The 12,463-nt window shown below is 35.9% G+C and overlaps 2 protein-coding genes across 2 annotated transcripts; one reads left to right on the forward strand and one right to left on the reverse strand.

Annotated features, from left to right (window-relative positions):
* Positions 1 to 3,811: 3,811 nt before the first annotated feature.
* On the reverse strand, positions 3,812 to 6,488 carry LOC107470216 (uncharacterized). The gene is made up of 6 exons (XM_016089605.3): positions 5,844 to 6,488; positions 5,263 to 5,463; positions 5,076 to 5,175; positions 4,645 to 4,845; positions 4,470 to 4,532; positions 3,812 to 4,165 (listed from the first exon to the last, which is right to left on the reverse strand). The coding sequence occupies exons 1-6, from the start codon at positions 6,470 to 6,472 to the stop codon at positions 4,052 to 4,054; spliced, it is 1,308 nt and encodes a 435-aa protein (XP_015945091.1). The 5' UTR covers positions 6,473 to 6,488; the 3' UTR covers positions 3,812 to 4,051.
* Positions 6,489 to 6,813: 325 nt separating this feature from the next.
* On the forward strand, positions 6,814 to 12,141 carry LOC107470215 (uncharacterized). Its single transcript, XM_016089604.3, has 9 exons — positions 6,814 to 6,949; positions 7,894 to 8,142; positions 8,925 to 9,101; positions 9,286 to 9,378; positions 9,568 to 9,750; positions 9,845 to 9,947; positions 10,060 to 10,242; positions 10,576 to 11,150; positions 11,238 to 12,141. The coding sequence occupies exons 2-9, from the start codon at positions 7,939 to 7,941 to the stop codon at positions 11,820 to 11,822; spliced, it is 2,103 nt and encodes a 700-aa protein (XP_015945090.1). The 5' UTR covers positions 6,814 to 6,949; positions 7,894 to 7,938; the 3' UTR covers positions 11,823 to 12,141.
* Positions 12,142 to 12,463: the final 322 nt, after the last annotated feature.

Here is a 12,463-nt window from a genome sequence, read left to right on the forward strand (position 1 = left end):
AGTTTGTGGGAGCTAAGGAAATAAGAGACCTTCAGCCAATTAGTATGGTTGGTTGCGTGTATAAGGTCATATCAAAGGTTCTAGTGAGAAGAATGCGGTCAGGGATGCCATGGCTAGTGGGAGAGACTCAGTCTGTGTTTGTAAAGGGCCGCAAAATACATGATGGTGCGCTTATTGCTTGTGAGACAGTCCAATGGTTGAAGTTGACTAAGAAAAAGGCGGCAATAATCAAGTTAGACTTTCAGAAGGCTTACGACAGGGTAAGATGAAGCTTTGTGGATATTGTATTACAAAAAATGGGCTTTGGTCTGAGATGGAGGACATGGGTGAAGGAATGCGTGACTACAGTGTCTATGTCGATTTTGATTAATGGGTCACCATCCAAGCCGTTCAATATGGAGAGAGGTCTTAGACAAGGAGATCCTCTTTCTCCCTTTCTGTTTGTCCTTGTAGCTGACGTCTTGCACAGGATGGTGGGGGAGGCGGTCAGGAATGGGCAGATCTCTCCACTGCTGGTTGGTAGGGACAACATCGAGCTGTCGCATTTGCAATTTACAGATGATACAATCATATTTTGCCCCCAGGAAACGGAGACAATCATGAATTATAAGAGGCTTCTGCGTTGTTTTGAGTTGATGTCTGGCTTGAGTATTAATTTTGATAAGTCGAACTTGATTTCCATTAACTGTGAGCAGGAGTGGGTGACGAATATGTGTGGTCTATTGGGATGTACAGAGGCTGCTCTACCTGTTAGGTACTTAGGAATCCCCCTAGTTGCGAATCCTCGGTTGGTGAAGACCTGGAAACCAATCATAGACAAGGTGGAAGATAAGCTCAGTTTATGGAAAGCAAAGTCTCTCAACAAAGCTGGCAAGCTGGTTCTCATAAAATCTGTACTCAATAGCTTGCCGGTCTACTACCTTAGCCTGTATAAGATGCCAAAGTCGGTGGCAGAAAAGCTAATTCAGGGAGGTGGTGCAAGCTCCGAAAAAGCTAGGGAGTTTAGGGGTGGGAGATGCATTGATCAGAAATATGTGACTCTTGTTCAAGTGGTGGTGGTGCTTTTCCAAGGAGGATTGCCCGCTGTGGAAGAAGGTGGTATGTTCCTGTAACCAGCTGAACTCAAATGTAATGTTGTCAAAACAGCCTCTACCGATAAGACGTGGCCCATGGAGAGATATCTGCCAGCTTAATATTCAGGAGCAACAGGTAAGAGAGAAGATTATTAGTGGTTTGTCTATGGAAGTGGGAAATGGTAGACATATCTGTTTTTGGGAGGATGATTGGCTAGAAAGTGGCTCTTTGAAAGAGAATTTTCTGAGGCTATTCTCTGTTTCGAATCAAACAAGATCTGTAATAGGGGACTGTGGGTTTTTGGATGGGTTAGAGTGGGTATGGAACTTTCAGTGGCGGCGAAATTTATTCCAATGGGAATTAGAGCTTCTTAATCAACTTCACAATCGGCTACGAATTGTCAGAATATCTGCAAATAGAGAGGATACAATTATATGGAAATTTGATAGAACAGGTGTTTTTTCTACTAACTCCTTTGTGCAGGTGTTGCAGAAAGAGACCCTCTCGAAAGACATCACAAGCTACAGCTTCACTAGCACCATCTAGAAAGGATGGGTTCCTCCAAGAGTTGAGCTTTTTGCATGGTTTGTCTTAGTAGGCAGGGTTAACACTAAAGAGAGATTGAGTAGGCTAGGAATTATTCACCAAAATGATAATATTTGTGTATTGTGTAAAAAAGAGATAGAATTTGTGCATCATCTATTTCTTGGCTGTGAGTTTACGTGGCAGGTGTGGTGTGCTTGGTTGACGTATGTTGATGGGCCTTGGGTTATTCCGGGGACTATCAAAGGACTCTTTGAGAGTTGGATTGGAGTACTTGGTCGTAGTTCGGAGCACAAGAAGTGGATGATAAGTTTCTTCGCGATTATTTGGAACATTTGGTTGGAACGGAATAGCAGAGTTTTTCAGAAATTAGAGACGGGAGTTGATGGAATTATAAACAAATCGGTTTTGAGTTACAGGGAATGGTGTCATGTTAATCTGTTTGGTTGTTGATGGCTATGTCGGAAATGACAACAGATTATACCTTTTCTACTTTTTCATGGTCCTGAATAATTAATAGTGACTAAATCTCCATACTATTAATCTGCTCCACCTCTGTGTTGAGCTTACTTGGTTCAAAAAAAAAAAATCATATTAAGAGATCATATTGTCCCTTGTTTCGTCAATGGCAATACATTGGCATACTAAATAATTAATAGTATCTCAAATATTAAAATAAAATTACCATGAGTAAGAAGTGTTTTTTTAGAATTAAAAAAGAAAATAAAAGATAGACTATTAAACCTGCATAAATCTTTTAAGTTGTATTTATAAATTTTATATAATTTTTTGAAAATTGAACCTAAAATAAAAAAAATGTGATTTCATTATATACTTTATTTTAAAGATTATCAATCGAACATAAAAAATTTGGATGCACTAAAATATGATTATGGTGATAAAATTCCGAATCTCTAAAATTATAATTGCTAAATAATAAATTGAACTATTTTTAAGAAAGTTAACTTTATCCACATTCTAAGAAGAGTTAAAAATAACAGTTTTAACATAGTCTTTACACTGAACTCTCACATAAATAAAATTAGCACTAGAATTAATGAATATAACTTAAGATGAAACTTTATAGATATGATCTATTATAAATGACTATAGTAAACAAGCAATTGCATTACAAAGTAAAAAAGAAAAAATACATTATTTTCATATGAAATAGTTAACGAAGGTAAAAAAATGAAAAAATAAATAAATTTTGATTTTAGAATTTACATTCATGTATCATAAATAAAACACTTTATTTATAATGTTATATAGATATAAAAAAGAATCAATATAATTATTAAAAAAATATGATATAAAATATTAAAATTATTAACAAAATTCACAACGCATAATTAATCTTTAATTGTTAATAAATTTTATCATTAATAATATTTTTCAAAAATAATATTGAAAAGATAATCATATAAAGACTCACTATAATGTGTTACGTCAGCATATTTAATGGTAGAATAATATAATATGATGATTATTAGATTGAGAAAAAAATTTATAGTCATTATACTTATTTGAGACGAATGCTAATGTGGCATGTGAAGAGTAGAGAGCTTAATGCTCAGTCCTTAGAAATGCTTTATTATTAGAGGTAACAAATAATTTAGTAATTTTACTTTTATTTTATAATCTTACCGTAAAAAATGGTTATCCTGAATAACATGGTATCTTTTTAAATTTGGCCATTGATATAAAATATAAAAAATAAATAATTAATATTTATTTAATCAACGAAGAATGTAATAATATAACTTGAATTGCTCCATTAGTTAGCATATTTGTTCTCTTGTTAGGAACTTGAATCTACTTATATATTAAAAAAATAAAATAATTTTTTTGTCCCATCTAAAATATTAAGACCAAAATAAAAAATATCAAAGGATAGTTTTAACGAAAATCGAAAATGTTAAAGATAAAATTAAATAAATCGAAAACATTAAGCACAAAATTGAATCAACTTAAACGTCATAAATGCTTTTTACTATAGCAAATATTAAAGACAAAAAATATATTTTTCGTAAAAAAACCCTATCAACACTCAGCCTCATCCAAACGCGGAAAAAAACCTAGAATCACAGTATTAGAGAGATTGGTAATTTGCTACAGTGTGATGAAAGAAGTGTTTGTGTATTCTAAACAGAGTTTTAAGTGTTTAAAAGAAAAAATATTATGAATAATGGAGTTTAGAATCTCGATCATCAATATTATTAAATAGTTTTCCTGAAAAATGTTCTTACTGGGAGATAAACGTAATGCATATCTATCTCGCTGTTAATTGAAACACCAAATTAGGGCACAAAACTTGATTTGACCTAGAAAAATAGATTCTACATTTAACACTTTCGAGCATCAAACCATGAAGACCTTGGGTGGCACTACCTGTGCGGTTTTACAACTAAATATAGGTTTAGCAACGAAACCATTATGAAACAGGAACTTGTAATAGTTCTTTTGCAATCCTAATGCATTCTGTCATGGGGCAATTGGTCTTGATTGCATTTGTGGCTATGTGAGACCTGCTTGCAGCATAACCCTCCTGCAATCAAACAACACAGTTTCTAAATCATTTTCTACAACAACAACAACGAAACCTTATCATACTAAGTGAGGTCGCCTATATAGATCAAGAATATCATTGCTTCCTATCATTCTCATGTCTACTGTAAGCAGTAAGGTTATTTTCTACGATGTTAAAAATTTTAATTTTAGGATGGCTATCATCAACTTTGAAATAAAGTGAAATAAAATATATTCTTAACAAAGATCATCCAATGGAGAAATGCGTAACTAATAAACTACACAATTTATGACTTTGATTCTGTTACCATGTTATAGAATACCTGGTGCATGGCATTCATCAAGGCCTTTAGAGATGGAGAATTAATTTTTGCGCGGCTTGCCATCTGAGTAAGTACAACAAGAACTACTGTAAGTTATTATTCTGACCAAATAGCTAAACATTCCTTTCCTACAGTTCAATAATAAAGACAACGCTTCAACAAGAAGCACAAGCACCTCATCCAACTTGATATACCCAAATGGCAACTTAGGGTCACTTTCATCAATCATTCGGTTTATAAGCTTTCCAAGACTGTTTTTACTGTCACATTCAACCCATTCCCACTCCTTGGCTAGATTTAGCATGTCCGTAAGATATGCAGCATCGTGAAGAGGTCCGGTCCAAAGCGGTCCGGACACCACAAGGGAGTTTGAAACCTGAAAATAAAAAGTAATAAAAGATTACAGAAGCTTCAATAGTTATATAAGTCAATAATTTAAGCAATGACAGAAATGGAAGAGTAAAACATAAGTGTTACATAACATAAATTCGTTGCTGCTACATAACTTACAAAGTATATTGAATAGGAAAAAGCAACAAATATATCTGGAACTTAGGATTCAAACAAACAAACTTCATGAAATCTTATGGAAGACCTGAAATATACCATCGGCATACTGCAAGAGCAACTAATCTGACCAAGTTGATCCCAAGAATATTCATGAGAATTTCCACATTTGTGGCAATAACCAATATAGCCATAATGCCTACAATAAGTATATGAGTTATAAATCAAATCAAGGGAGTAACACAAACAAGATCAAAGGTGCAACACAAGCAGAGAAATACATTACCTACTGTCATGAATCTTGCCACGATTTAATCTGAGTAAGACTCTGAAAACAGGTCCGTGATACGCATAGTACGAAAACAAGGGAGTAATATGATACCCTAACACTGCAGCCTCCCTGGCAGCTCCACCTATAAGCATTCGCAAACCAACCTCGTTCGAATATGGCATAGGGCGTACATAGGCTCCATATGCAGCTAAAGAACTAGCAATAAAAACAGATAGTAGTTACAGAACATGTCAAAACTTGCCTAGTCACATTGAATTTCCCAGAACAAACACAAACCAGGCACTGCAAATTTCACTTGTTCATACACAGACACTAAGATTAGTCCAACTTCGTCACAACATATCATCAAAACTACTAAAACCCTCTCAAACCAGCCATCGCAACTGTCACATGTTTAAACAGACACCAACACTTGTACAACTGTGTTACAAAACATCATCAAAACTAGGGAAAGCATCAAAACCAAGCATAAATTAGAAGACATGAATGAATGACCTACAAATCTATAATTGAACTAGCTAAGATTATGACATAAAAAAATATAAAACAAAAACTAAATAATATTAGATTCTTACTGATGGGGACGGTGTCCACCAGAAGAGTATCCATCAGTAGAAGTCACATAGAGCAAACCACCCAGCCTCAAAGCATTCATGGCAGACCTCAAGAAAGATGAATCACTCCCAAAAGAATCAACATCAATGAAATCAAAAAAACTCTTTTGAAGATAATAATCCACCATCACACGATTAGCCTCCAAATGAGTAACCTTCCATCTCTCTCCACTCTCATCACAAGAACCCTTCTTCACCCTCGACAAATTCTCTGCAATGGTGCTTCCATAGCTATCATTGGCATCATTGGCAGCAACAAAATCAGCCTCAGCTTCAACCAAGTACCGAAGCGAACGAACACCGCAACCGCAAAGCGCATCAAGCACGCGCAAGCTCCCATTGGACTTCTTATGCAAGAAAGCGGCGAGTACTCCGAGATCCCTCCCGGAGGCGCTCTCTTGCCGGTAGAATGCACCGCCAATTTCAAACTCTAACCCCCTTTCAGTTTGAGTCTCACATTTGCAGCCACCCCTGAAATTCGGCAGAAAGGTGTTGACTTTGGAGCTACGACACGGATTTTGAGGAATTGAGTTACGTGAAATGCGAAAATTAGATGAGGATAGAGGAGTGAGAGTTGCGGCCGTCAACATGGCGGGAAACTGATGACGAAGAATTGCTGGAAGTCTGTGTAACCGTCTTTGTATTTATGTGCGGTTTCTTTAATCAAATTATGACAAAATTTCAAAAGCCCTATGCAGATTACACGTGTTTGTGGATGAAGTTTGGGGTTTTGAAAATCTGGGGGTGTGTAGGTGTTTTTTTTTTTTTACCAAAAAAGGTTCTGTTTTTTGGGTATTTAAGGGAACCAGATGATCGAGACACATCAGATTTCAGAGGCTACCAACCCCGGTGTATAGTTGGTGGGGACCACCGTAACTCTACAGTGCTTTTCAGCAATTGGGGGCTTTTGAGTTTTGAGAGAATGAGTTTCTGTGCCTCTTAGGGCTTATGATTTTACTGCTCATTCTGCCATTGGCGATGGTGTTCTGTCGGTGTTTGTTTCAGCTTGAAAGGTGACCGACAGAACAGAAAAGTCATCACCTTTTTTTCTTTTGCGTTTCTTGAAGGTATTACTTTTCTCCCTTCTGCTTCTCTTCACTTCTGCTCTTATGGCTGATCACCTTTATTGAGGTGAGTGAGAGGACACAATGGGGTTTTTCATGGAGGGAAAATTCTGTGACTATATAGTTGTTATTTTTTTATTTAAAATCAGAAGGCCATTAGTTTTTGGTTTTTGGGTGCCATCTCAGCTCAATGTACATTCTTTTATGTTCCTCTCTGCATGGTTGAATGGTTAGTGATCTAAATTTTCTGCATCAAACGTAAGTGCTGAATTTGAATTTGTCAAAATATTGACATGTTATGACATTTGAAACCATAACAAGGACCTCCTTCGCTCCTATCCTTGACTCAGCATCTCAGCCATCAATGGCTTGCTTGGTTTTGTGTTGGTTCACTAATGATGAAGGCTTCACTTCATTGTAATATAAAGTAAAGGAACTCACTATTGTAGTTACAATTTGATTTTGATGGTGAATTGTGAGAGAAGTTTTCTGCATGTCTTGTCCATCAGAATTCACCTCAATTGCAGTCTTAACTCATGATCATTGTTTCTTCAAATTTGTCACTGCTCTATTTTACAAGGTTTTCCTTTCAATTATTTTTTTTTTTTTGTTCCTGTATCATGTGACTGCTTTTCCTGCATAGTTCTCTTTCGCAAGCATTTGGATTGGATGAGGAGTGATTGATGGTTTGGGTGGGGGCTTATTGGCCGCATTGTGTGACTTTCAACTATAGAACTTTGCATCATTCACTGTAGATTTGACTAACTAGTACTGCTTGTTCTATCTTATCCATCATCCTAGGTTCACTGGAATGTAATTTGGCTAATTGGTTCTGTTTTGATGAACTTCATTTCCTTGTAAAAAGATCCATGCTTTTGGGGTATGTTTTACTGTTTTATGCACAGTGATTGTATACAATGCTGACAATGTGTTTTGGTTTTTTCTAGGATTTTAATTTGCAGGATATCTGAGTTTTGGTATTTGCAGCTACCATGGAAAATAGGCAAGAAAATTTGTTTCCCCCATCCTTGCCTAACCAACAACTGCTGTTCTTCGATGAGGAACTATGGCTGATGGCTGAAGAAAGGGCCCAAGAGATACTATGTACAATTCAACCAAATGTAATTTCTGAGGTGACTAGAAAGGAGATTATTGAATATGTTCGGAGGCTGATTAGAGGTTACTATGGAGCAGAGGTTAGAATATTTTGATCCAATTTGCATATTTGTAATTTCCATTGGTGTAACATTGGCCTTTTCTTTTAATCTGTTGCATTTGTGTCCGCCTAATCATGCATTGAATGTTCTTTGATGTCTGTTTTGTTTATGGATGATTGGTTGGTTGGTACTTATATATCCCTTTTTGGTTATCCTATCTTTCTTTTCCTTTCAAGAGCAGTTAGATTCTAGTATGTTTTTACTACCCTAAGAAGCCATATTACATTATTTTCTTAATGGATTAATGTTATTAGGGTACAGCAACCTTGTTTTTTCTCCTGTATGCCGCAGTCTTAATTTATATGACTAAATTGATTTCCTTCAAAATCTAAAATAGATTTTATCCATGGAAGATGAAAGTTATCATTTCCAATTTAAGTCTAGTGATCAATATGATACTACTTTCTTCAACCTTCCATGTGATGCGTTCAGTTCGCTTTACACATTGAACTTCCTCAATTACAGAAATTCACCATTGTCCCCTATCAGCTGAAAGTTTGAATGCGCATCTTCACTTCCTCGGACCATTTGTTGTCTTGGGGATTGGACACAATCTCTTAAAATCATTTGCCTTCAATTCAAACATCGATGATTTTCTTAACCTTGTTTCTGGTTCTAGTTGATGCGTCATTACTTCTAATTTTAAAAGCCTGGACTTTTAATTGCTAATAACAAGTTCATTTATTCATGAATATGCATTATACCAATTTTATAGCATTGGCCATATATGAATGTTTTTCCCTTTTTTGGGCCATGTACAGGTCTTTCCATTTGGTTCAGTCCCCCTAAAAACTTATCTTCCAGATGGAGATATTGACTTGACAGCTCTCAGTCATGAAAAGGATGAGGAGGATTTGGCTAACATGGTATGCAGTATGCTCCAAAGTAAAGGCAATTCTGAATTCCAGGTGACAGACATACAACATATACATGCAAAGGTTAAGGGCAAACTATCTTATTCTTTGTTTTGATTAGAACTTTGAAGTTAATGTTTGTATTTCAAATGCTATCTTGATTTTTTAAAAAACAAACTATCGAATCGAATATGAATCTTATTCATACAATATCGCTAACTCTCAATTTTACTAGACTTGATTTTGATGTTTGGATGATGGACTGCAGGTCCAAGTTGTGAAATGCACGGTGAAGAATATTGCAGTTGACATCTCTTTCAATCAGATGGCTGGACTTTGTGCTATGCACTTTCTTGAGCAGGTGAAATCTAATTTGTGCTAATTCCCTACTATTCATGTTGAGTTCTTGATGCTATGTTTCTTTGAAATGATTGTTGCTCGACTTTTTATTTTTTTTTTTAACCAAATCTGACTACAATTCATTTCTTTTTCCTGTTAATATGGTGAATTGCTAATTCTAGTTTTATATTTTTGTTTAAAAACTTCTCAGGTTGACAAACTTGCTGGGAAATACCATCTTTTGAAGCGCAGTATTATCTTAATCAAAGCTTGGTGCTATTATGAGAGCCGAATTCTCGGTGCACACCATGGCCTGTTATCCACATATGCAGTGGAAATATTAGTTTTGTATATTATCAATCTTTATCATTCATCATTGCGTGGTCCTCTAGAGGTAAATTGAATCTTGAGTAAATTTTGTTTGTCCTGTCATCGCTTCAATTTGCATATATGTGAAGAAGAAACCCGCTGACTGCTACTGTTAGCAGGTGTTGTACAAATTTTTGGACTACTACAGTGCGTTTGATTGGGAAAGTAACTATGTCACAATTGATGGTTCCAAGCCCTTATCTTCACTTCCAGAAATTATTGGTATGTGATAAGCATTATTGGATCATATTAGCAATTGGATTTATATATGACGATGGGATTGTTTAGTTTTCAAGTGTTCGTCATTGATAATCTCAACTCGTGCATGTTGCAGAGACACCAGAATGTGAGCGGGGCGGTTTTTTGCTTGACAAAGAGTTTCTGAAAAATTACAGGGATATGTGCTCTATTTTAGCAAAAGAGTCTGAGACTAAAACTCATGAATTTCCCACCAAGTATATGAACATTTTGGATCCTCTAAGAAACGACAACAACCTAGGTCGTAGCGTCAGCAGAGGTAATATTTTAAGGACTTGATCCTTCATAACAATTTAGGGACTTGAGAAATTTATGTAGATTCTAACATTATCTTATGGAAATTATTGTACTTTGGAGGAATATATACATGATTGGAAACCATGTATGAGTTCACTACAATTTTGCATACAATTAACAAATGCATCAAGACTTGCTTCAACATCTTTGCAGATGTTTATATCTATTGGTCTCTTCTAGTGTTTTATATATGATGCTTAAGTAACTAAGCTATTGGGCATGGTATTTTATGAATTTTCAAATCTGTAAATTTTCACACTTTTCCATTGCTTAGTCGTAGCCTTATTGCCTGCAGGAAATTTGCATCGAATTAGATTTGCTCTTTCCTTTGGAGCTCGAAAGCTTAAGGAGATCCTTGCACTTCCTGGGGAAAAGATGGGTTCAGCACTAGAGAGGTTTTTCATGAACACTTTGGACAGAAATGGGAAAGGGCAAAGGCCAGATGTTGAAGTTCCTGTTCATGCATTTGGTACTGGAAGATGTGAAGAACCTGTACTCTATGGAGATTGTGAAAATTACTATGATGCCCTACAATATCTTCAGTTATACTGTAGCTCTCCCAGGCCGTTATCTGCACTTCCAAGCTCACAATCAGCCACTCAGGCTGACATCCATGCAGTATCGACGCAGCAAAACTGGAATTTGTATTATCAAAGTGGTGCTACTGTATATGTACCAATACAGACAGATGTATATGCCCCAACATGTCCTGATGTTTATGTACCGATACAGAATGATGTATATGTCCCTATACAAACCGATGTATATGCTCCAGCACATACATTCTATCGACAGAATGTTCCGCATGCAACTTTCGGCCTTGAAGAAATACGGAAATCACGAGGAACTGGCACATACATACCTGATGTGGTACATTTTTTCTTCTTTATCAAACTTTTCTCTATCTATTTAGATTTTGTTAGCTATGTCATCTCTTAACATTGTTGAATCTTGCAGACTCGTAATTCTTATTGGGATATGCGCGTAAAGGAGAACAAACCAAGGAGACATGCTCCTGTGAATCACCATAATGTGTTACCAAAATCACCTCCGAAAAAGCCACCACCGGAGGAGGTTCATTCCAAAGAAACACACAGTAATTCAAATATTGTCAAGGTTGCAAATGAAGAATTTGCAATTCCTTCAGGCATGAGTCATAATGTATTGCCTAAAGCACCTCAGAAAAAGCAGCCACCAGAGGAGGTTCATTCCAATGAGACACCTGGCGCAAACGGTAATTCAAGGCCGTTTGAGCTTGCAAAGGAAGAATTCCCTCTTCTTTCAAGCATTCACCAAAAAAGCACACCAGAAGTCCAGGAGTCTATTCATTTTACTATCTCTGAGCAGGCCAAGAATTCCTCCTTATGTCAACTCGATATCAAATTCGGAAGTTACAGGAAATCAGAACCGAGTTTGCCAACAATGGATAAGAAGGCGGATTCCAGCGCTTGGTCATCTGAGAGCACAATGATTGTTGTTCCAGGGATGGCAAAGCAGAGGAACAAAGAATGTTCTGAGAGTGATGTGAAGAGGGGCGAATAGTATCTAACTGAAAGATAGTTTATAGGATATTCAGAATAACATCAGTTAAGGTAATAGTGGTAATAGTCAATTTCTCCATTTATTTTCTTAGTTGCTGAGATGTAAATTTGGGATAAACTAGAATTTGTTGCTAGTGAGAGTTCAAGGCTTCATAGGCACAAGCCATTGGTATAGATGTTAACCAATTTTGTTGTGCTTCGTTTACTTTTTCATCCCTTGGAACAGATATATATCCCCATTGTCTTATGAACTTGTAAATTATTAATATTTATAGTCAGTTAGACATAATATGTTGGATACAAAGTTGTTAACATCTTGCTTTCAAGCTTGTCTGCAATCAAAGGCAAGATTTTCTTTTCTTTGATGTGATCATAGGTAAGCTTGGAGACTGGAGAGTGGTAGATGGTAATCTTCGCTATATTTATTTTGATAACCAGTGATTCAGTTTAGTTAATTCATACCTATGCAATAGATCTTTTGTAAGCAGTGGATCAATTCTCTCAGGAAGTATAATTTATTTGTTTCATTGAATAGCTTTTAATTTGTATTGATACTTAGATTCGATTTTAAATATATTAATAGTGTAAACTTTTGAAAATTAAAATCTTGATTTTTATGTCCAACATAATTTAAATATATAT

The sequence above is a fragment of the Arachis duranensis genome, chromosome 10 (genome assembly GCF_000817695.3).
Source record: "Arachis duranensis cultivar V14167 chromosome 10, aradu.V14167.gnm2.J7QH, whole genome shotgun sequence".
In the NCBI taxonomy this organism is placed as follows: domain Eukaryota; kingdom Viridiplantae; phylum Streptophyta; class Magnoliopsida; order Fabales; family Fabaceae; genus Arachis; species Arachis duranensis.